At 40.1% G+C, this 25,153-nt stretch overlaps 1 protein-coding gene across 6 annotated transcripts in view; it reads right to left on the bottom strand.

The window, feature by feature from the left end:
* The window catches only part of EXD1 (exonuclease 3'-5' domain containing 1), a 74,947-nt gene that overhangs the window by 48,991 nt on the left and 803 nt on the right, over positions 1-25,153 (bottom strand). For 4 of the 6 annotated variants that reach the window (XM_057543718.1, XM_007180373.2, XM_007180370.2 and 1 more), the window contains 6 exons: positions 23,330-23,515; positions 20,153-20,221; positions 17,557-17,614; positions 17,158-17,285; positions 13,326-13,384; positions 9,436-9,522 (listed from right to left, as the gene is read on the bottom strand). In XM_057543718.1, the coding sequence (XP_057399701.1) occupies positions 9,436-9,522; positions 13,326-13,384; positions 17,158-17,285; positions 17,557-17,614; positions 20,153-20,221; positions 23,330-23,462 (534 nt within the window). In that variant the 5' untranslated portion in view covers positions 23,463-23,515. Of the gene's footprint in view, positions 1-9,435; positions 9,523-13,325; positions 13,385-17,157; positions 17,286-17,556; positions 17,615-20,152; positions 20,222-23,329; positions 23,516-23,945; positions 23,997-25,153 lie in introns of those variants that run through there. The other 2 variants (XM_007180371.2, XM_007180374.2) reach the window with 2 other exon arrangements.

Genomic DNA, 25,153 nt, shown 5'->3' with positions numbered 1-25,153 from the left:
TGGGAGAAAACGTGCCCACTGATTTGCTCCCAGTCACAAAAGACGATATTTGTAACCAACTGGATGTCCCCTCTGGTATCTAGACAACAAAAGGGGACAAATTAGGAAATAACCTAGAGGTGCCCAGGCCTGCATTACCAGGAAGTCCACCCTTTTGTTTTGGTAGAGAGAGGTTTTGGTTTGGTTTCTTCCTCCCTCCCCAGCTTTATTGAGATAAAATTAGCATATAACATTGTGTAAGTTTAAGGTATATAACATGATAATTTGATGTAAGTATATACTGCAAAAGGATTACTATGATGAGGGTAGTTAACATATCTGTTACCTCACATGGTTATCTGTGTGTGGTGAGAACTTTTAAGATCTACTCTCTTAGCAGCTTTTAAGTATACAATACAGTATTATTAACTATAATTACCGTGCTGTGCATTACATTCCCATAACCTATTTATCTTATAACTGGAAGTTGTACCTTTCGACTACCTTCATCCATTTCCCCCATTCCCCCACTCCTGGCACCACTACTCTACTCTCTGTTTCTATGAGTTTGGTTTTTTTAGATTCTGCATATAAGTGAGAGCATACGGTACTTGTCTTTCTCTAACTTATTTTACTTAGCTGAATCCCTCCAGGTTCATCCATGTCATCACAAATGGCAGGATTTCCTTCTTTTTTATGGCAGAATAATATTCCATTGTACATATATATCACATTTTCTTTATCTATTCATCCATCTATGGACACTTGGTTGTTTCCATGTATTGGTTATTGTAAATAATGCTGCAATATGAACATGGGAATACAGTTATCTCTTTCAGATCTTGTTTTCATTTCCTTTGGATATATACCCAGAATTGGGATTGCTGGACCATATGGTAGTTTTATTTTTAATTTTTTTGAAAAGCCTCCATACTGTTTCCATAGTGGCTCCACCAATTTACACTCCCACCAACAGTGCACAAAGGTTCCCTTTTCCCCATGTATTCATCAGCACTTATCTCTTGTCATTTTGATAACAGCTGTCCTGTGTGCGGTGATATCTCATTGTAGTTTTTTTTTAAATAACGATAGCTATATTTTAAAATATTTTATTCATTTTATTTATTTATTTTTGGCTGCTGTGGGTCTTAGTTGCAGCACACAGGATCTTCATTGTAGCACACAGGATCATCGTTGCAGCATGCATGATCTTTCGTTGTAGCGCGCAGGCTTCTCTCTAGTTGTGGTGCGCGGGCTCCAGAGCTCGCGGGCTCAGTAGTTGTGGCACGCGGGCTTAGTTGCCCTGTGGCATGTGGGATCTTCGTTCCCCAACCAGGGATTGAACCCGCGTCTCTTGCGTTGGAAAGCAAATTCTTAACCACTGGACCACCAGGGAAATCCCTCTCATTGTAGTTTTGATTTGTATTTCCCTAATGATTAGTGATGTTGAGCACCTTTTCATGTACCTGTTGGCATTTTGTATATCTTCTTTGGAAAATTGTCTATCCCAATCCTTTGCCTGTTTTTTTTTTGTTTTGTTTTTTTGTTTTGTTTTTTTTTTTGGCTGTGTTGGGTCTTCGTTTCTGTGCGAGGGCTTTCTCTAGTTGCGGTGAGCGGGGGCCACTCTTCATCGCGGTGCGCAGGCCTCTCACTATCGTGGCCTCTCTTGTTGCGGAGCCCAGGCTCCAGACGCGCAGGCTCAGTAATTGTGGCTCACGGGCCCAGTTGCTCCGTGGCATGTGGGATCTTCCCAGACCAGGGCTCGAACCTGTGTCCCCTGCATTGGCAGGCAGATTCTCACCCACTGCGCCACCAGGGAAGCCCCCCTTTGCCTGTTTTAATTTTTATTTATTGATTTATTTATTTACTGGCCACACCGCACAGCATGCAGGATCTTAATTCCCCGACCAGGGACTGAACCTGTGCTCCCTGCAGTGGAAGCGCAAATTCTCAACCACTGGACCACGAAGGAAGTCCCTGCCCATTTTTTTTTTAATTTAATTAATTAATTATTTTTGGCTACATTGGGTCTTTGTTATCGTGCATGGGCTTTCACTGGTTGTGGCGAGCGGGGGCTACTCTTCGTTGCAGTGTGCAGGCTTCTCATTGCAGTGGCTTCTCTTGTTGCGGAGCATGGGCTCTAGGTGCGTGGGCTTCAGTAGTTGTGGCACAAGGGCTCAGCAGTTGTGGCACGTGAGCTCTAGAGCGCAGGCTCAGCAGTTGTGGCACACGGGCTTAGGTGCTCTGTGGCATGTGGGATCTTCCCGGGCCAGGGCTTGAACCCATGTTCCCTGCATTGCCAGGCGGATTCTTAACCACTGTGCCACCAGGGAAGCCCCCCTGCCCATTTTTAAATTAGATTATTTGTTTTTTGCTATTGAGTTGTTATGAGTTCCTTATATATTTTGGATATTAACCCCTTATTAGCTATATGGTTTGCAAATATTTTTTCCCATTCCATAGATTACCTTTTCATTTTGTTGATCCTTTCTTTTAATGTGCAGAACTTTTAAAATTTTGTTTTGTTTTAATGTTTTTTATTTATTTTTTCTTATTAGTCATCCATTTTATACACATCAGTGTATACATGTCAATCCCAATCTCCCAATTCATCACACCACCACCACCCCCCGCTGCTTTCCCCCCTTGGTGTCCATATGTTTTTTCTCTACATCTGTGTCTCAATTTCTGCTCTGCAAACTGGTTCATCTGTACCATTTTCTAGGTTCCACATATATGCATTAATATACGATCTTTGTTTTTCTCTTTCTGACTTACTTCACTCTGTATGACAGTCTCTAGATGCATCCATGTCTCTACAAATGACCCAATTTCATTCATTTTTATGGCTGAGTAATATTCCATTGTATATATGTGCCACATCTTCTTTATCCATTCGTCTGTCGATGGGCATTTAGGTTGCTTCCATGACCTGGCTATTGTAAATAGTGCTGCAGTGAACACTGGGGTGCATGTGTCTTTTTGAATTATGGTTTCCTCTGGGTATATGCCCAGTACTGGGATTGCTGGGTCATATGGTAATTCTATTTTTAGTTCTTTAAGGAACCTCCATACTGTTCACCATAGTGGCTGTATCAATTTACATTCCCACCAACAGTGCAAGAGGGTTCCCTCTATGCCCACTTTCTGGAGAGTTCTTATCATAAATGGGTGTTGAATTTTGTCAAAAGCTTTTTCTGAATCTATTGAGATGATCATATGGTTTTTATTCTTCAATTTGTTAATATGGTGTATGACATTGATTGATTTGCGTATATTGGAGAATCCTTGCATCTCTGGGATAAATCCCACTTGATCATGGTGTATGATCCTTTTAATGTGTTGTTGGATTCCGTTTGCTAGTATTTTGTTGAGGATTTTTGCATCTATATTCATCAGTGATATTGGTCTGTAATTTTTTTTGTAGCATCTTTGTCTGGTTTTGGTATCAGGGTGATGGTGGCCTCAAAGAATGAGTTTGGGAGTTTTTCTTCCTCTGCAATTTTTTGGAAGAGTTTGAGAAGGATGGGTGTTAGCTCTTCTCTAAATGTTTGATAGAATTCACCTGTGAAGCCATCTGGTCCTGGACTTTTGTTTGCTGGAAGATTTTTAATCACAGTTTCAATTTCATTACTTGTGATTGGTCTGTTCATATTTTCTATTTTTTCCTGGTTCAGTCTTGGAAGGTTATACCTTTCTAAGAATTTGTCCATTTCTTCCAGGTTGTCCATTTTATTGGCATAGAGTTGCTTGGAGTAGTCTCTTAGGATGCTTTGTATTTCTGCTGTGTCTGTTGTAACTTCTCCTTTTTCGTTTCTAATTTTATTGATTTGAGTCCTCTCCCTCTTTTTCTTGATGAGTCTGGCTAATGGCTTATCAATTTTGTTTATCTTCTCAAAGAACCAGCTTTTAGTTTTATTGATCTTTGCTGTTGTTTTCTTTGTTTCTATTTCATTTATTTCTGCTCTAATCTTTATGATTTCTTTCCTTCTGCTAACTTTGGGTTTTGTTTGTTCTTCTTTCTCTAGTTCCTTTAGGTGTAACGTTAGATTGTTTATTTGAGATTTATCTTGTTTCTTGAGGTAGGCTTGTATAGCTATAAACTTCCCTCTTAGAACTGCTTTTGGTGCATCCCATAGGTTTTGGATAGTTGTGTTTTCATTGTCATTTGTCTCTAGGTATTTTTTGATTTCCTCTTTGATTTCTTCAGTGATATCTGGGTTATTTAGTAATGTATTGTTTAGCCTCCATGTGTTCATGTTTTTTACGTTTTTTTCCCTGTAATTGATTTCTAATCTCATAGCGTTGTGGTCAGAAAAGATGCTTGATATGATTTCAATTTTCTTAAATTTACTGAGGCTTGATTTGTGATCCAAGATGTGATCTATCCTGGAGAATGTTCCGTGCGCACTTGAGAAGAAAGTGTAACCTGCTGTTTTTGGATGGAATGTCCTATAAATATCAATTAAATCTATCTGGTCTATTGTGTCATTTAAAGCTTGTGTTTCCTTATTTATTTTGTTTGGATGATCTGTCCATTGGTGTAAGTGAGGTGTTAAAGTCCCCCACTATTATTGTGTTACTGTCGATTTCCTCTTTTAGAGCTGTTAGCAGTTGCCTTATGTATTGAGGTACTCCTATGTTGAGTGCATATATATTATTGTTATATCTTCTTCTTGGATTGATCCATTGATCATTACGTAGTGTCCTTCCTTGTCTCTTGTAACATTCTTTTTTTTTTTAAATTAATTAATTTATTTATTTATGGCTGTGTTGGGTCTTCGCCTCTGTGCGAGGGCTCTCTCCAGCCGCGGCAAGCGGGGGCCACTCCTCATCGCGGTGCGCGGGCCTCTCACTATTGCGGCCTCTCTTGTTGCGGAGCACAGGCTCCAGACGCGCAGGCTCAGCAATTGTAGCTCACGGTCCCAGTTGCTCCGCGGCATGCGGGATCCTCCCAGACCAGGGCTCGAACCCGTGTCCCCTGCACCGGCAGGCAGACTCTCAACCACTGCGCCACCAGGGAAGCCCTAACATTCTTTATTTTAAAGTCTATTTTATCTGATATGAGTATTGCTACTCTAGCTTTCTTTTGATTTCCATTTGCATGGAATATCTTTTTCCATCCCCTCACTTTCAGTCTGTATGTTTCCCTAGGTCTGAAGTGGGTCTCTTGTAGACAGCATATATATGGGTCTTGTTTTTGTATCCATTCAGCAAGCCTGTGTCTTTTGGTTGGAGCATTTAATCCGTTCACGTTTAAGGTAATTATTATTACCATTTTCTTTTCTTTTTTTTTTTTACCATTTTCTTAATTGTTTTGGGTTTGTTTTTGTAGGTCCTTTTCTTCTCTTGTGTTTCCCACTTACAGAAGTTTCTTTAGCATTTGTTGTAGAGCTGGTTTGGTGGTGGTGAATTCTCTTAGCTTTTGTTTGTCTGTAAAGCTTTTGATTTCTCCGTTGAATCTGAATGAGATCCTTGCTGGGTAGAGTAATCTTGGTTGTAGGTTCTTCCCTTTCATCACTTTAAGTATATCATGCCACTCCCTTCTGGCTTGTAGAGTTTCTGCTGAGAAATCAGCTATTAACCTCATGGGAGTTCCCTTGTATGTTATTTGTCGTTTTTCCCTTGCTGCTTTCAATAATTTTTCTTCGTCTTTAATTTTTGTCAATTTGATTTCTATGTGTCTCGGCGTGTTTCTTGTTGGGTTTATCCTGTAAGGGACTCGCTGCACTTCCTGGACTTGGGTGGCTATTTCCTTTCCCATGTTAGGGAAGTTTTCAACTATAATCTCTTCAAATATTTTCTCGGGTCCTTTCTCTCTCTCTTCTCCTTCTGGGACCCCTATAATGCGAATGTTGTTGTGTTTAATGTTGTCCCAGAGGTCTCTTAGGCTGTCTTCATTTCTTTCCATTCTTTTTTCTTTATTCTGTTCTGCAGCGGTGTATTCCACCATTCTCTCTTCCAGGTCACTTATCCGTTCTTCGGCCTCAGTTATTCTGCTATTGATTCCTTCTAGTGTAGTTTTCACTTCAGTTACTGTATTGTTCATCTCTGTTTGTTCTATAATTCTTCTAGATCTTTGTTAAACATTTCTTGCATCTTCTCAATCTTTGCCTCCATTCTTTTTTTAAAATTTTATTATTTATTTATTTATTTATTTTTATTTATGGCTGTGTTTGGTTTTCGTTTCTGTGCAAGGGCTTTCTCTAGTTGCGGCAAGTGGGGGCCACTCTTCATCGCGGTGCGCAGGCCTCTCACTATCGCGGCCTCTCCTGTTGCGGAGCACAGGCTCCAGACGCGCAGGCTCAGTAATTGTGGCTCACGGGCCTAGTTGCTCCACGGCATGTGGGATCTTCCCAGACCAGTGCTCGAACCCGTGTCCCCTGCATTGGCAGGCAGATTCTCAACCACTGCGCCACCAGGGACGCCCTGCCTCCATTCTTTTTCCGAGGTCCTGGATCATCTTCACTATCATTATTCTGAATTCTTTTTCTGGAAGGTTGCCTATCTCCACTTCATTTAGTTGTTTTTCTGGGGTTTTATCTTGTTCCTTCATCTGGTACATAGCCTTCTGCCTTTTCATCTTGTCTATCTTTCTGTGAATGTGGTTTTTGTTCCACAGGCGGCAGGATTGTAGTTATTGCTTCTGCTGTCTGCCCTCTGGTGGATGAGGCTATCTAAGAGGTTTGTGCAAGTTTCCTGATGGGAGGGACTGGTGGTGGGTAGAGCTGGCTGTTGCTCTGTTGGGCAGAGCTCAGTAAAACTTTAATCTGCTTGTCTGCTGATGGGTGGGGCTGGGTTCCCTCCCTGTTGGTTGTTTGGCTTGAGGTGACCCAACTCTGGACCCTACCTGGCTCTTTGGTGGGGTTGATGGCAGACTCTGGGAGGGCTCACGCCAAGGAGTACTTCCCAGAACTTCTGCTGCCAGTGTCCTTGCCCCTTGGTGAGCCACAGCCACCCCCTGCCTCTGCAGGAGACCCTCCGACACTAGCAGGTAGGTCTGGTTCAGTCTCCTCTGGGGTCACTGCTCCTTCCCCTGGGTCCCAATGTGCACAGTACTTTGTGTGTGCCCTCCAAGAGTGGAGTCTTTGTTTCCCCCAGTCCTGCCAAAGTCCTGCAACCAAATCCCGCTAGCCTTCAAACTCTGATTCTCTAGGAATTCCTCCTCCCATTGCCAGACCCTCAGGTTGGGAAGCCTGACGTGGGGCTCAGAACCATCACTCCAGTGGGTGGACTTCTGTGGTATAAGTGTTCTCCAGTTTGTGAGTCACCCACCCAGCAGTTATGGGATTTGATTTTATTGTGATAGCACCCCTCCTACCGTCTCACTGCGGCTTCTCCTTTGTCTTTGCATGTGGGGTATCTTTTTTGGTGAGTTCCAGTGTCTTCCTGTCGATGACTGTTCAGCAGTTAGTTGTGATTCCCGTGTTCTCGAAAGAGGGAGTGAGAGCATGTCCTTCTACTCCACCATCTTGAACCAATCTCGAGCTTTTTAATTTGATGGTGTCCAAATTGTTTATTTTTGCTTTTGTTGTTTGTGGAGGTTTGTTTTAAATAATTTTCATTTGTGCTGCTAACTCTAACCTAGTCATCTAAAAGCTAAGGTTTACCTAGAAAGTGCATGGAACAAGAGGGAGGCAATTTAATCCCTGAGCAAAACTGGGCTTGATACCTCCATTCCTTTCCCTTTGAGAAAGTAAACATTCCAGAGGAAAGAGTTCAAGAAGGCAGACTGCCAATCCTAATAAAAATATTCTCTCAGTAGGCTGATGTAGGTCTTCAGTCAAAGGATGGAGGACGTTGATTGGGAACTCAGCTGGCTTTCTTGGCCCACTCCCCCTTAAATATTGATGATGCTGAGTTTGATCCAAAGGTGGTTACCCATCCTCTAGCTATTCAAGGCTCACTACAAAGTTCTTTGGATATAATGTATGTCCTCACCTACATCTCCTTGATCCAGGAAAATGAGAATGATGTGGCAGAAATCTACTGTGGAAATCTACCAACCAGAGGAAAGATAAGAAATTCTCTGTATTTCGGGACTTCCCTGGTGGTACAGTGGTAAAGAAGCTGCCTTACAATGCAGGGGACGCAGGTTCAATCCCTGGTCAGGGAACTAAGATCCCACATGCTGCGGGGCAACTAAGACCGTGCACCAGTTACTGAGCTCATGCACCTCAACTAGAGAACCCGCATGCTGCAAACTACAGAGCCCACGCAGCCTGGAGCCCGTGCATTGCAATGAAAGATCCTGCATGCCTCAACAAAGGTCCCGGGTGCCACAGCTAAGACCCAACACAGTGAAAAATAAATACAATAAATAAATAAATAATAAATCTTTAAAAAAAAAAGAAATTCTCCATATGTCTAAGGCAAGAGAACAGAGCTGGGAAAGAAGACCTCAGGTAGAGCCTCTGAGACAGCAGAGACAGCAACGATGATTATAAAGCTCTTTCCTTTTTTTTTTTGGCTGCGCCACACAGAATGCAGGATCTTAGTTCCTCGACCAGGGATCAAACCTGTTTAGTAGAAGCACAGAGTCTTTTTTTTTTTTTAATTTATTTTTGGCTGTGTTGGGTCTTCGTTGCTACGTGCAGGCTTTCTCTAGTTGCGACAAGCACTGGCTTCTCATTGCGGTGGCTTCTCTTGCGGAGCATGGGCTCTAGGCGCATGGGCTTCAGTAGATGTAGCATGTGGGCTCACTAGTTGTGGCTTGCACTCTAGAGCACGGGCTTAGTAGTTGTGGCACATGGGCTTAGTTGCTCCGCAGCATGTGGGATCTTCCCCGACCAGGGCTCTAACCCATGTCCCCTGCATTGGCAGGCAGATTCTTAACCACTGCTCCACTGGGAAGTCCCAGAAGCAAGGAGTCTTAACCACTGGACCACCAGGGAAGTCCCTAAAGCTCTCTCCTTTGAAAATAATAAACTGAGTACAAGAAAATTGAAAGACATTCCAAACAAGCTATAGGACAGTGACACTGGGGTGACATAAAAAAGACAATTAAGGGCTTCCCTGGTGGCGCAGTGGTTGAGAATCTGCCTGCCAATGCAAGGGACACGGGTTCGAGCCCTGGTCTGGGAAGATCCCACATGCTGCGGAGCAACTAGGCCCGTGAGCCACAATTACTGAGCCTGTGCGTCTGGAGCCTGTGCTCCGCAACAAGAGAGGCCGCAATAATGAGAGGCCCGCGCACCGCGATGAAGAGTGGCCCCCACTTGCCGCAACTGGAGAAAGCCCTCGCACAGAAACAAAGACCCAACACAGCCATAAAATAAATAAATAAATAAATAAAGAAAGAAACGCAAAAGTTAAATAAATAAATAGTTAAAACAAAAAATAAAATAAAAAACAAATAAAAATGGAAAAAAAAAAAAAAAAAAAAAGACAATTAAAATAAATTTACCAATGAATCGACAATTATTTCAAAATAAAAAGTTTTAAGAAATCTTTTACCTGAAGCCAACATAGTTTCCCATGACGACACACATTAGCTCCTTCTGCTGCCACACTCAGGACACTTTGCTTCTTGATGTGCAGCATCTGGTAAGAAAAGGAAGAAAATAAAAATCTCCAGAAGATAAATGTTGCAATTATGACATCATGAATGGCACAAGTAAAATGGCTAGAAATAAACAAAGTGGATCATATTTTTTTAAACTTACTAAATCCAAAACACGTCTACTTCACACACACACACACACACACACACACACACACAAATCACACTGAATGCTTCTGATCCTCTTTTCAGTGTTCACAAAGTTATTCCACAACTGGAAAATAAATCATTCATATTGCAAATGCTAATAAGAGTTGAAAACTCAGATACCTTTTGTTACCACTGATGTTACAGCGAAAGGTTTCTAGTCTTTATGGCAAGATTCCTCATGCAAAGAACAGCAATTTACTATACCTAAAGGGAACTCACACAGTGGCTGAGTCTCATAGTATCTACTGTTCAGAATGAGAAAAACATAGACTCAACAGGTCCTTTAAAGTCTTGGATTCATTAAATTATTCAAAACTGAAATAGGGGTATCCTGGAAACACATGCTGGTCCTCTTATTATCTATATTCTTACATTTCAAAACATTATACAATTCTAAAATCTTTACTGCATAATCCATGAAAATATCTGCGTGGCACAAGATTCTCCCCATTTTACAGGTAGATAAATTACTCAAGAATAGAAAGGCAAAGTAACTTACACTAGCACAATATCTTCCTTTACAGAGTATAAAGTGTTCTATATTCTGAGTATCTTTCATCAATGATAAAAAAAGGGGACTCAACTTCAGTTCCATTCTCAATCAACAAGAAGGCTGCAAAACTAGGAACAAGAGCTGTATTTCCCTACTGATAAGAATTTCCAACTAACTCTTTAAATTTCCAGAGCAAAAGTTCTTATCCTATTATTTGTTGTTGTTGCCATGGACCCTTTAAAGCATCTGTTGATATATAAAGAATTCTTGTAACTCAGTTAAAATGGCAAATGAATAGATATTTCTCTAAAGAAGATATACAAATAGCCAATAAGCCTATATGGGAAAAGAATCTAAAAGAGTGGATACGTGTATAGGTATAACTAATTCACTTTGCTGTATACCTGAAACTAACACAACATTGTAAATCAACTATACGCCAACAAAAATTAAAAAAAAAAAGAAAGGGCTTCCCTGGTGGCGCAGTGGTTGAGAATCTGCCTGCTAATGCAGGGGACACGGGTTCGAGCCCTGGTCTGGGACGATCCCACATGCCGTGGAGCAACTAGGCCCATGAGCCACAACTACTGAGCCTGCGCGTCTGGAGCCTGTGCTCCGCAACAAGAGAGGCTGCGATAGTGGGAGGCCCGTGCACCGCGATGAAGAGTGGCCCCCGCTTGCCACAATTGGAGAAAGCCCTCGCACAGAAACGAAGACCCAACACAGCCAAAAATAAATAAGTTAAAAAAAAAAAACTAAATGGGAAGCATCTCTTTAAAGAAAAAGAAAAAAATAGCCAATAAACACATGAAAATATGCTTAACACTATTAGCCTTCAGGGAAATGCAAATCAAAACCACAATGAGATACTATAGATCTATGAGATCTATAGTGGTGTAGATCACACCACTAGGATGGCTATAATTAAAATGACAGATAATAGTGTCAGTAAGAATGTGGAGAAATCGGAACCCTCACACCCTGCTGGTGGGAAAGTAAAGTGGTGCAGCAGCTTTGCAAAACAGTATGGCCAATCCTCAAAAAGTTAAACACAGAGTTATTACATGAGCCAGCAATTCCACTTGTAAGTATCTATCCAAGAGAAATGCAAACGTGTCCACACAAGAACTTGTATATGTATGTTCACAGCAGCACTATTCATAATAGCCAAAAAGTAGAAACAATCCAAATGTCCATCAAATGGTAAAAGGATAAATGAAATGTGGTATATCCATACAAAGGAATATTATTTGGCAACAAAAATAAGTGAAATACTGATACACGCTATAACATAGATAAACCTTGAAAATATTATGCTACGCAAAAGAAGCCAAGCCAATCACAAATGACCACACATCGTATGGTCCCATTTATATGAAATGTCCTAAACAGGCACATTCATAGAGGCAGAAAATAGATTAGCGGTTGCCAGGGGCTGGGGGTACTCAGAAGGGATTAGAGGTGTTGGCTAAGGAATATGGGGTTTCCTTTTGGGGTATTAAAAATGTTCTAAAATTCATTGTGGTGATGGATGTACAATTCTGTGAATATGCTAAAATCCAGTGAACTGTACATTTTAAATTGGTAAATTTTATGGCATGTGAATTATATCTCAATAAAGCTGTTTAAAAAACAAAGAATCTGCTGAAAGCTAACCCTCTCTTAAAAAATACACCTGTGCAGGGGTTTCCCTGGTGGCACAGTGGTTGAGAGTCTGCCTGCCAATGCAGGGGAGACGGGTTTGAGCCCTGGTCTGGGAGGTTCCCATATGCCGCGGAGCGGCTGGGCCCGTGAGCCACAATTACTGAGCCTGCGCGTCTGGAGCCTGTGCTCCGCAATGGGAGAGGCCGTGACAGTGACAGGCCCGCGCACCGCGATGAAGACTGGCCCCCGCTTGCCCCAACTAGAGAAAGCCCTCGCACAGAAACGAAGACCGAACACAGTCAAAAATAAAATAGGGCTTCCCCGGTGGCGCAGTGGTTGAGCATCTGCCTGCCAATGCAGGGGACACGGGTTCGAGCCCTGGTCTGGGAAGATCCCACATGCCACGGAGCAACTAGGCCCGTGAGCCACAATTACTGAGCCTGCGCGTCTGGAGCCTGGGCTCCGCAACGGGAGAGGCCGCGACAGTGACAGGCCCGCGCACCGCGATGAAGAGTGGCCCCCGCTTGCCGCAACTAGAGAAAGCCCTCGCACAGAAACGAAGACCCAACACAGCCAAAACTAAATAAATAAATAAAAAATAAAAATAAAAGGAATTCCTTTAAAGAAAAAAAAGTAAAATAAATATCCTTTAAAAAAAGATAAAATAATTAATTAAAAAAAAAAATACACCTGTGCATACATGAGCATAAGCTTGCTTCTAAACAAAAAACTTAACGATTTCCCTAAAGTCTAACTGTGAACCATACCCTAGGCTGAATAATTAGTTACTGCCATATCTCAAATTAATAAAAGATTATAGAGAAATTACCTAAATAGAGCATCTAGACTGGTCTTTTAAAAATATAAGTAAAAAAATTTCTGCCTCTCCTCTAAAACTGCCGATGGCTCTCCATCTTACTCAAGTCAAACTCAAAATCCTTATGTCTACCTGACCTGCCTCCTGCCCCCTTCCATTCCCTAACACTCTTTTTCACTGTGGTCCTGCCACAATGACCTCCCTGCTGTTCCTCCACACAAGTCAAGTGTGCTTCAGCCTCAGGGTCTCTGCTCTTGTAATTATGCCTTCTTTAAGTTTTTTACTAGATATCCACATGGTTAGCTCCCTTACTTCTTTTAGATCTCTGTTCCAATGTCACCTCTTCACAGAGGTTTTCTCTGTCTACCCTAAATAAAATAGGAACTCCCTGTCATTCTATTCACCATACTACACTTTTTCTTCATAGCACTTATCACCAGTTGATATACAATTTTGTTTATTTTCTTGCATTAAAATAAGCTCCTTCAGGGCTAGAACTTTGTCTTGATTATTATTTTAACCCAGACCTCAGAACAATGCCTGGCAAATAGCCGGCTTTCAGATGTTTTGTTAACTCATTAGGAAAAACATTAATGATCTTATAATGAGAGACATTTATGAGACATAGACATGATACCCATTTGCAGATAATACGGAGAATGATTGAGGGCAATACTTACTGCAGCACCAAACTTCTGCTGGAACTGATCAACGACTGTGTATGTCACCTCCTCTTCCTCTACAGGAGAATGTTATTATATATATGTCTTCCTTGGCAACAGAATAGCCCTCCCACTAATTTTTGCCATAATCCTAAAGTCCTACTCTATTGCAACTCAAATGTCTAGAACTACTGAGACTAAGCCTAGAATACTGAGAACTATTTCATTATCACCTGCGTCAGCCCATCCCATAGTGAACACTATTAGCATCCTATTTGTCAGCTGAGAATAAACAAAAGCCCCACTGATGATATCTTATAAAATAAAATATTTACTCATTTCCTTTGATAATCCAGTAATGTTTCCTTCATCATATAAGTTTATGTCTTGAATACTTCAAGACATGTACTTTTTTTTTTTTTTTAAGACATGTACTTTAAAAAAAAATTTTATACAATTTTTAAAGGTTACACTCCATTTACAGTTATTAGAAAATATTGGCTATATTCCCCGGTGTTGTACAATAAATCCTTGTAGCCTATCTTATATCCAATAGTTTGTAACTCCCACTGCCCCACCCCTAAATCTCCCCCAACACTAGGAACCACTAGTCTGTTCTCTGTACCTGTGACTCCGCTTCTTTTCTGTTATAGTCACTAGTTTGTTGTATTTTTTAGATTCCACATATAAGTGATATCATACAGTATTTAAGACATGCGTTTTCTAAAAGCACATTCATAATAAAAAATAATAGTTTAAAATAAATTAGTCCTGGAGATGGACCAATGTCCACACGTTTGGAATTCTCTGGATCCTGAAAATTAATTATTTTTCTAATTATGTAATTTAAAAGATTAGAGGTATAGTATAACATATAATTCTTCTTCATCTCCCAAACTTTAAAACTCTGGAGTGGCTCAGGACATAGTCCATAAACCGCTTCCTTTTTTCTATCCATACTTACTCTCTTGGTGATCTCATCTAGTCTCAAGGCTTTAAATATCATTTATAGGCTAGATCTTGAATTTATATCTCCACCTCAGATCTTTCTCTTCATCTCTCAGCTTACACTCAAACTTAGGTTGACCAAAACTAAACTCCTAACCATCTCCCCAAAACCTTTCCCACCCAGAATCCTTCCCATACTTCAGGCTGCTCAAGCCCAAACCCCTGAAGTCATCCTTGTTTCCTCTTTTTCTCTCACAACCACATCTAATCTGTCAGTACATTGTGTTGGCTCCACCTCAGTATACATGCAGAATTCCACCACTTCCTACCAACCATACTGTCACAACGAGGGTCCGAACCACCGTACCCACTAGACAAAATTATTTCAGTAGCCTCCTAACTGGTATTCATGCTCTTACGCAGGCCCTCCTCTCAGTATCTATACAGCATCCAGAGTGATTTTGTAAAAACAGAAGTCAGATCATGTTACTCTTCTGCTCAAAACTGTCCAATGGAAAATAGAAGTTTTAAAAAATACCTTCTGTAATAGTATAAAAATAGAAATACTTAGGGATAAATATGGCAAAAGATGTGTAAGACATACAATGAGAACTACAAAACACTGCTGAGAAATTAAAGATCTAAATAAATGTAGAGATATACTGGGTTAATGGAATGGAATACTCAATACTGTTAAGATGTCAATATTCCCCAAACTGATCTATCAGTTCATTGTAATCCCAAAAAGGATTCCAGCAGAGTTTTTTCTTTTTTGGTAGAAATTAACAAGCTGATTCTAAAATTCATAGGGAAATGCAAAGAACAAAGAACAGCTGAAACAACTCTGAAAAAGAACAAAGTTGGAGAACTAATACTACCTGTTTTCAAGATCTATCATAAATCAACAATAAACAAAACAGTCTAGTATTGGTGTAAAGATAGAAAAATTAGATCAGTGTAACAGAATAGAGTGTCCATAAATAAATAAACTTATATACATACGGAAAACTGATTTTTGACAAAGGTGCAAAGGTAACTGAAGGGAGAAAATACAGACTTTTCAATAAACGGTGCTGGAATAATTGGATGTCCATATGGAAAAAAAAAACCTTGTCCATATCACATCATATACAAAAATTAAAAATGGAGGGGCTTCCCTGGTGGCGCAGTGGTTGAGAATCTGCCTGCCAATGCAGGGGACACGGGTTTGAGGCCCGGTCTGGGAAGATCCCACATGCCGCGGAGCAACTAGGCCCGTGAGCCACAACTACTGAGCCTGCGCGTCTGGAGCCTGTGCTCCGCAACAAGAGAGGCCGCGATAATGAGAGGCCCGCGCACCGCGATGAAGAGTGGCCCCCACTCGCCGCAACTAGAGAAAGCCCTCGCACAGAAACGAAGACCCAACACAGCCATAAATAAATAAATAAAAATAAATTAAAAAAAATTTAAAAAAAAAAAAAAAAAGGATCATACAGGAATAAAGACGCAGACGTAGAGAATGGACCTGAGGACATGGGGAAGGGGAAGGGTAAGCTGGGACGAAGTGAGAGAGTGACTTATATATACTACCAAATGTAGAACAGATAGCTAGTGCGAAGCATCCGTATAGCACAGGGAAATCAGCTCAGTGCTTTGTGACCACCTAGAGGGGTGGGATAGGGAAGATGGGAGGGAGACGCAAGAGGGAGGAGATATGGGGATATATGTATATGTATAGCTAATTCACTTTGTTATAAAGCAGAAACTAACACACCATTTTAAAGCAATTATACTCCAATAAAGATGTTAAAAAAAAGTATATATAAACATTAAAAAAAAAAAAAGGATCATAGACCTAAATGTAAAACCTAAAATGTCTAGAAGAAAACAAAGGAGAAAATCTTTGTGACTCTGAGCTAGGAAAGATTACTTAGATATGACATCAAAAGCACAATCCATAAAAGAAAGAAAATGGATAAACGGTACTTCATCGAAATTTAAAATGTCTACTCTTCAAGAGATGCTTTAAGAGAATGAAAAGACAAACCACAGACTTGGAGATAATATTTGCAAAGCATTTATTTTAGAAAAGACTTGTATCCGGAATATATAAAGAACTCCCAACACTGAATAATAAGAGAACAATCCAATAAGAAATGAACAAAAGATATGGATAGACAGTCACCAAAGATATTCAGATGTCAAAAAAGCACATTAAAAAATCCTCAACGTCCTTAGTCATTAGGGAAATGAAAAAAACAACCAACCAACCTCCAATGGCTTCTCTTCTCACTGCAGAGTAAAAGCCAAGTCCTTTCAATGATATACAAAGTCTTCCATGATCCACTCACCCCACTTCATCCCCTACTGCTCTCCTTGATCCAGCTACACTCATCTCCTTGCTGTCCCTTCAAGATCATGGCATGTTCCTCTCTCAGGCCTTTGCATCTGCTAATTTTTTATGCCTAAAAACCATTCCCCCCAGATATTCATACATTTTGGTCCCTGACTTCCTTCAAGCCTTTATTTCAAATGTCACTATTTCAGTGAGACCTGTCCTGGACACTCAAAAATTGTAAAACCATCCTCTCCACACATTTCTTCTTTTTCTTCTGTTTTTTTCTACTTAACATGTGGCACCAGCATACTATATGGTATACTAATTTATCTTATTTAGTGTGTTTCCTGCACCATAACTCGATGAAGGTAGAGATACCAAACTTTGGTATCCCCAATGTCTGGCATATAGTGTGCACTCAAATATTAAATAAACAAATGAATCATGATATTTTATCTTAATTCGGACCCTAGAAACAACAGCCTAGATGAGAATTCCACATAGAACCTTGACTCAGGGTTATACCAACTCTGAAGAGTTCTGAACCACAAGAGAGCCTAGAAAATTCAGAGCCCTGGTACTCACCTGATGGGCTGTACTTGAGGTCATTTAGCAGAGAGGTGGTTGGTGCCTCAGGGGCAGGAGAAGCAGGCTTATATACATTTAGGTCTTCATCTTTTATTGTATCCATCCTGTTTCTTTCTGTATTTAGACTATGCTTACAAAAAAACAACACTTAGGTGAACTTGTTCTTTGTTGTTAACGCCATAAACACATCAGTTTTAAGGACTCTGGATCTTTCATAGAGAACCCATTCATCCACTGTTTACAATGATTTGAAGATACCATCTAAAGATGGAACGAAACATCCACCTATTTCTTCTCATTTTAGGAATTACACAGCTAGTGAATTACAGTTAAGGCTTTCTACCCTAATGTGTACATCTGGGTAACATCATAATTAAGAAAATCATTCCATCATACCTAACAGAAGATGCCTTTTCTCTTACTGCACCTTGTTCTTCTTCATCCAGTAGTTCCACTGTAAAATAACCAAACGGCTTCCAACAGGGCTTCCAATCTGAAAGCAGTTAACTATCCCTCTGTCCCCTCCACACCCACAGTTTGATTATGTAACACAGACAGTAATTGGGAATGAAATGTTAGTCCATAGAGGCCTTCATCGGCCAGAAATAAATAGAGCAGAAAAGACTATCCAAAGTACTGAAGACCCCTAATCTTACATCCCTACATAGCTTCCTTGGTCATTTAGCAGGATTAGGAACCTCTCTACATATCCACTTTACCCTTTTTGTTCCAGGACACCTTTGTGGTCATGCAGATTGGTTCTAGAGATATCTTTTCTTTCCTATTTATTCCCATCCTAATGCATTTTCCCTCACACTATGTACTGTTTGGGGGTTTTCTCTTAAATCATTCATACTGTCCCTTCCACTTTCTCAGGCTGGTGCATTAACAGTTCAGCGACGTGAAAGGTAATAAAAGCTAGACTGGAAATCACAAAAGAAATATGAGAGACACATTCCACAGAGACTCTGAAACCATTTATTTTTAACCTAACAGTTCATGGAATACAGGGAAATATTTTATATCATTGATTCTAAGATGCACATTTTAAACAACTCTGAAATTGGATATGATTTACAGTAAATGCACATGATAGTTTAATTGGCAGCTTCTTTTTCTTTCTTAGGGTGGGAAAAGAAATAATGCACCTTGTCATTAATGGCATCTAAGATTCAATTAAGTACACTTAGGTACTTTTCATGGAAAAAGTTTCTCAGGGGCCACTATGTTTCAAATGTCTCTTTCTCCTACACTGTCGAGAAGTGTTGAGTCTGGGTCAGAGAAAGTAAAATTCACTAAAAACTTGGATTAATCAATTATTAGCCTTTATCTTGATAATTCTTATTCAAGGTGCTTTTCAGGGAGAACCCTCTATGGCTGATTGAGCCACAGGGCAAAGAAAGAAGAAGGAGGCCATCCTTTGAGCTTAGAAATTATAAACAAAGGCCAAGTCCTGAGAATGAATTTAGGAAGAAATGAATCCATGTGTACAGATCACAAAGCTGGTCAGTGGTCAGCCTTCTCCTGAGTTAGGAGATAGTAGTAGTGATTCCTTCATTTTTCTTTACAAACTCATCCACAGCCTAGCTTTGTTTCAGTCCAGAGCTCTGTTCTACTGCAAAGTCTAACAGTTAACACACAATTAACAATCCCTGTACTTCCACCACCATCACTGCCATTTTAAAAAGGCGCTCAAGGGACAAAGAGTGTTTACAGTAGCGTACTCAGTAAGAAATGACAGTTATATAAGCTGGCTGGGGCCCAGTGGCTAAGACTCCACATTCCCAGTGCAGAGGGGCCTGGGTTCGATCCCTGGTCATGGAACTAGATCCCACATGCCGCAACTAAAGATCATGCAGGCCGCAACTAAAGATCATGCAGGCCGCAACTAAAGATCACGCATGCCACAACTAAAGATCACGCATGCCACAACTAAAATATCCTGCATGCCACAACTAAGACCTGACGTAGCCATAGAAAGAAAGAAATACTAAAAAAAAAAAAAAAATAAGCTGGCTGGACTTGTCTGCTTTAAAGTAGGTCTTGATTGGCAGGAGTCCTTTCCTTTCCTCATATCTGCCCCAACGGTAAGAAATGCACAGTTCTATGAAGTCCCAGCTCACCCATTCCGCCACCCCCCTCCACCCCACACTGATATTCACTCCTCCTTGGAAGGCTTTTTGCTTTTGAGTTCTTGAAAGAAAGAATAGTTCTTGTTCCTAACCCTTTTCTCTTACCCCATTTGGCTTGTCTGAAGCACACTGACCAGATGAGCTTCTATAGCTCTTCCTTTAGGCAAACAATTGAATCTATTCTTGCTAAATTGTTTTAGCTGGCAGAAATAAAGAACAGGGCTACTTCCCACAATTCCAAAATCCCAAAAGGTCTAAAAACCAAAAATTTTTTTAACTCTTTTGGCAGCAAAACCTGAACTGACATACTATTTATAGTCCTATTTTATTCCACTTAATATGATTATCCATCCGTTTCTCTGTAGAAATGTGTTTTATTACAGAGTGCTAACCAGACCCACTTGAGGTGTTATGTAATATGACCAGTGTATACCCTTTGTTAGCTTTTTGAAAAATCCAGAACTAGCCTGAGATCTGAAACATTTGGCCCCAAGGTTTCAAATAAGGGACTGTGAATGTACTGTGAATGTCTGGTGTTAAATTCGCTTGCTGAGCAAGACAGTTCCTTTCTGTTCAGATTCCTAACTCTGCCTGCGAGCTGAGTCTCTAGTACTGAGTACCAGATGTCCTCACATTGTAAAACCAACATGATTAAAATTCTCTATGACTGTTCTGCTCATATCACCTACTGAAACAGTAAGATAAGGGACAATTCCCAAATACCAGCTTTAAGAGTTCATAAATGCAAGATAACATCTTAGTTTTCCCTCCCACCCCCAAACACTGAAATGAGGCAGAGCAATGAGTTTATTGCTACTGCAAATCCCGATACCAACATTTAGGGAACATGAAGTTCTCACCATTCACAATCTCGTGTCCAAAAAACATCTTCACTCCTGGGACACTTCGATCAGTCTCCACATTCTTCACTGTTATAGAAAACAATTCATTTGGTTGATAAAAAAGTAATATTCCCTAAAACTATAAGAAAATATGTCTCACAAAAGTGCCCAAATCTGAGTTTTATAAAAATCCCCAAATTATCTTCCCCAAGGAATAAAAAGTCAATAATAAATTACAAAGCTATAACCTTGAAACAAGTAGTATAAAGAACAGAGGGAACCCAGAATGGTCCAAGATACACTAAAAGGGCAGTAGTAGTACACTGAATTTAAACTTCTTTCAAAAATATTCTAAGGCCTTTGGGGCTAAGGATTATCTACTTATTATATTTCTACTGATTTTTACTCCACCTAACTCCAGAAAAAAACTTAAGTCATCTGACTACTTCTAGAGTCCACACCCTGTTTCATGTCATGCTACATGCTTGAACTATTAATTGTCAGAGACAACAATCCAACTCGTGGCCCAATTACAGGCTCTTCTATGAGTAGGTAAGGGAGTTGGGAGAAGTTTATTTGTCATGTTTACAATAGTGTCATTTTTTTCTAGATGGCAGCGCTCACAGCAGCTGTATATTTCCACATTTCTCAGCAATCCAAAACAAATGAGTTTTACCTTCACTAGTCCACTGAATATATTCTTACATAGGTCAAAGATCACCAACTGCCTATTTGTCAAATCCCAAAAAAAGTTTACAATCTTATACTTGGTTCCCATGCATCCACTGACAATATTGTTCTCTCCTTTCTTCTTTGGCTTACAGGACACTCTTAGTGTTTATTTCTTTTCCTACTAATTATCTAAAGCCACCACACTGAGCACCCACTCCAAACCAGGCATCTTGCTAATTATTTGCCTGTGTTTGACTATCCAGTAACATAATGAGATAGGCATTTCACTATCTCCATTATGGAGGAATTTGAGGCTCAGAAAGGTTGAATAACCTGCTCAACGTCACACTACTAGTAAAAAAAAGAGTCAGGGTTCAAAAGCAGGCCTCATTGATTTTAATAAGCATCTTGTAACCAGTGTTCCACTGTCTCCCTGATTTGCTCCTTCCAGGCTCCTTAGCTGTCTCTACCACCCCCGCTTGCCCCTTACACACTGATAATCCCTAGGGTGATATTCCTCATGCTTCTTCCTTCTCCTTTAATGATCACATCAACTTCCTAGTTGTCCTGACATACATTATTTCTCCAGTACGGATTACTTCTCTGAGCTCCACTCTCATTTTCAACTAATAGCAAACTTACTGCAATATTTTTCAAATTGATCATTATCTTCTCCCACTAACCAACAAACCTGTTCCTCTTCCCATTTCTATCAATTAATAACAGTACTATACACATAATCTGAGTTATAAATGTAGGAGGCTCTTTGACTATCTAATTCAGCAGTCCCCAACCTTTTTGGCACCAGGGACCGGTTTCATGGAAGACAATTTTTCCATGGCCTGGGGTGGGGGGATGGTTTCGGGATCATTCAAGCACGTTACATTTATTGTGCACTTTATTTCTATTATTATTACATTGTAATATATAATGAAATAATTACACCACTCACTATGATGCTGACAGGAGGTGGAGCTCAGGCAGTGCTGAGCGATGGGGAGCGGCTGTAAATACAGATGAAGCTTTGCTCGTTCGCCTGCCATTCACCTCCTGCTGTGCAGCCCGGTTCCTGACAGGCCATGGACCAGTACCGGTCTGTGGTCTGGGGATTGGGGACCCCTGATCTAATTGATTACTAGGTTACTTATCCTCACTCCTAAGCATTTCTAAAATCTGTCTTCTCTTCTCCATTCCTTGCCAAACCTTAGCTCTGACTCCCATCATTTCCTCTTTATTGGGTCCCTTGATTGAATAGTTCCTTGTCTATTCTCCTTGTCTCTAGGTTATTGCTACTTCAAACCTTCCTTCATGCTGCTGTCATAGTGATGTCACTCCCTGCTTTGTCCAAATGGTACATAAATTAGTAAACAGGTGTAACAGTTCCACCATCAATTCCTCCTTTGGGAAGCCTTCCCCACTGTCCTAACCCTACCATTCTCAGATCTAAATTAGCTGAAATTTTGTGTTTCCATAGCATCTTGTGCGTCTCTCTATCACAGAGGGTATCACACTGCATTACATCTTTCTACTTGTTTACCTGTCTCCTTACTAGACAAAGTTTTTTGAGGACAGAGACCATGTTATTCTTATCCATATCCCTGGTACCCAGCACACTGCCTGGGATATAAAACTCAGTTAATGATTACCAAATGAATTAATATTGCAAAAGCCTGGTATAGTCCCATCCTAGCCTACAAAAGTCTATTTTAACTCATAATATGGCTTAACAATAACACTAATCTCTCAAATGTCATTTACACGTTTCAACTGTGAACTTTAAATTTATTGTGCCAGGAAATCAACTACTCTTAAAAAGTCAATATTCTAGCTGAATAAAAACTATATATTGGGGCTTCAAGGTGAGCACATGGAGGAGGCTAAGACGGTGGCATGCCTAGAGAGGGTAGAAACTCTGAGCCCCTTCCCACATACCTTGCCCTATAAATCTCTTCCGTCTGGCTGTTCCTGAATTTTATCCTTTAAAAATGAATTGGAATTGAAACTGGGAGGTGTAAAGGCTACCTTGTGACCAGGAGGATAACACATGGTCGCTGAGGTGGCAGAGCAGGAGCACAAGACACCTGATCCCTCCTGGCATCTTTCAGCCACTGCACCATTCCTCAGTAGTCTGTCTCTGGGCTTCTTTTTGCATGAGAAAAATTAACGCCTTACTGTCTTTGTGAATTTGTCTGTTGAAGCCAAAAGCAATTCTATCTAATACAGTGGTTATTTTTAATTTCAAGGTACATATGGAGAGAAATTAAAAGAAGTACCCAGTTAAAAAAAGCTCTATACATTGAAAATTTCCACTATCATGTCAATAAAAGTATAGAAGTGGGGACAAGCCAGCATATGCAGCCATGTTGCTCTGTTAGGGAAAACAGCATTCTAATCCTCCTCCCACCTTTTCCCTAAAATAGGAATAATGCCACTCTCCCAGTTGCTAAGGGAGCACAGAACCATCACCCAAACTGAGTTATTAGTCTCCTAAAAGGCAGGAGATTATGAGAAATAAAATGAGACCTTTCTTCAGGACAACAATCTTGTTAGGGTCCACATGCTGGAGCACTCCCTCAAAGATGCCACAAACCAATGTGAGTTTCACTCTTCTCCACAAAATCTGGTTGAGGAAATGGTAGTCACTGCTAGGATCCATGCTATCTGATTCCAAAAGGAGTCTTCAAATAATCTTCTTTAAGTAACCAAACCCTTGAAAATAAAAGAGATCTATGATTTTTAAAATATTTTGGGGAAAATGGGGTTATTTTTCCTTTCCCCATACCTGGGATAAGAAAAATAAAAATATTAGAGTAATTCAATTCTGTTCATCTTTTTAGAATGATAATGAGAAAAATATCATTGCAAGCACCAACTCTAATTTATACATGGGAAACTGAAAAGTATTAAGACTTCAGGCAAGGTGGGTTTGACGTCTTTGTCTATAAAATGGCCTAATATCACTTTTCCTTCCTTAGCTAAATGGAATAAGAACATTTAGAGGCTTTTTAATAGCACATGCATACATCATTTTAACAGCAACCAAAAAAACTAAAAGAACAAATGAAAAAAAATTGATATTGGCAAACACCTGCCAACACATTGCAACGAATTGTTTACCCAGAAACGTCTGGGATCTAACCTCTTCTAGATGAAGCCTCTTCTAGATGAATCACATTTCCAGAGTTTCACACTGTAACCAACCAAAGAATAAGTGACTTAGAACTATCACAATTTATGCATTACCAATCCAGCTGCCATGTCACTGTGAGGGCCATTCCACCCCACCCTGGCCACAGCTCAGGGACTGGGCTGCTGTAATGTCACCAGTCATGTGCAGCCTGACAGATTAACTGACACATGCCACACACTGGTTTTGTAAAATTCAACTGTTTTTGTAAAAATGATGCATGCTCATAAAAAGGATAACAATGCAGAAATGTACAAAGAAAAAACTTTATCTTGCAGAAATAGCTATCATTCATAGTAGACACTCTTATAATCCTTAGTGTAATACTGTAAATTAAAAGATAAATCATTTTTTTAAAAAGTATCTTTTAGAACAATCCTGTTATTCGGATGGCTTTGTGTTTAGAACCTCAGCTAAGTGTTCCTCCACAGTGCTTAAATTTAAAAGTGGCTTGCCTTTGCTCTACTTGGAATAGTCAACCAGTGAATTTTGCAATTTAGTTTAACTATAAAACACTGACCAAATAACTAAGGCCCAATTTGACTAGGAAGAGGTGAGAAGTTACATAGCATTTTTAACCAGATAAATAAATTACACTTTAATATTTTAAGGTCTAGCAAGTGCTTTCACAACTATTATTTGTTGCCTACAACAACTACTTAATTTACAGATGTAGAAACTGAGGCTTAAAGATTTAAGACACCTGCCCAAAGTTACACAGCTAGAAGGTAATGGAACCTGAACTAAAACCAGTTCCCCAGTGGAGGATGTGTGCAACCTAGTGCAAGACAAAGTGTTATGCATCCAGAGATAACATAAAACAAGTCACCAGAGTGCCTGGAAAAATCATTCTTCTTTGTTCAAGTCAATCCAACTGGTAAAAGGGGAATTTTTACAGAAATAAAAGAGAACATAAAACTGGAAAAACCGGTCCTTAATAGAGGTAAAAATTAATTTATATTTTTAAAAGATACATAAGAAATAAGCTTGTGAAATGCCTGGATAATAAAGAAATTTAAGAAATGTTAAAGTAAATCAGAAAAACATTAACACAAAGCAAAGAAACCTCGACTGAGGATGGCTGCAAAAGGTTAAGATTCAAGATTAGGAAGGAGCGAGTAAGGTCAGGACCTAGAGATGGGCTTCAAGACAGACTCAGA

The sequence above is a fragment of the Balaenoptera acutorostrata genome, chromosome 3 (assembly GCF_949987535.1).
Source record: "Balaenoptera acutorostrata chromosome 3, mBalAcu1.1, whole genome shotgun sequence".
Taxonomy (NCBI): Eukaryota; Metazoa; Chordata; class Mammalia; order Artiodactyla; family Balaenopteridae; genus Balaenoptera; species Balaenoptera acutorostrata.
This window is presented reverse-complemented; position numbering and strand designations above follow the sequence as displayed.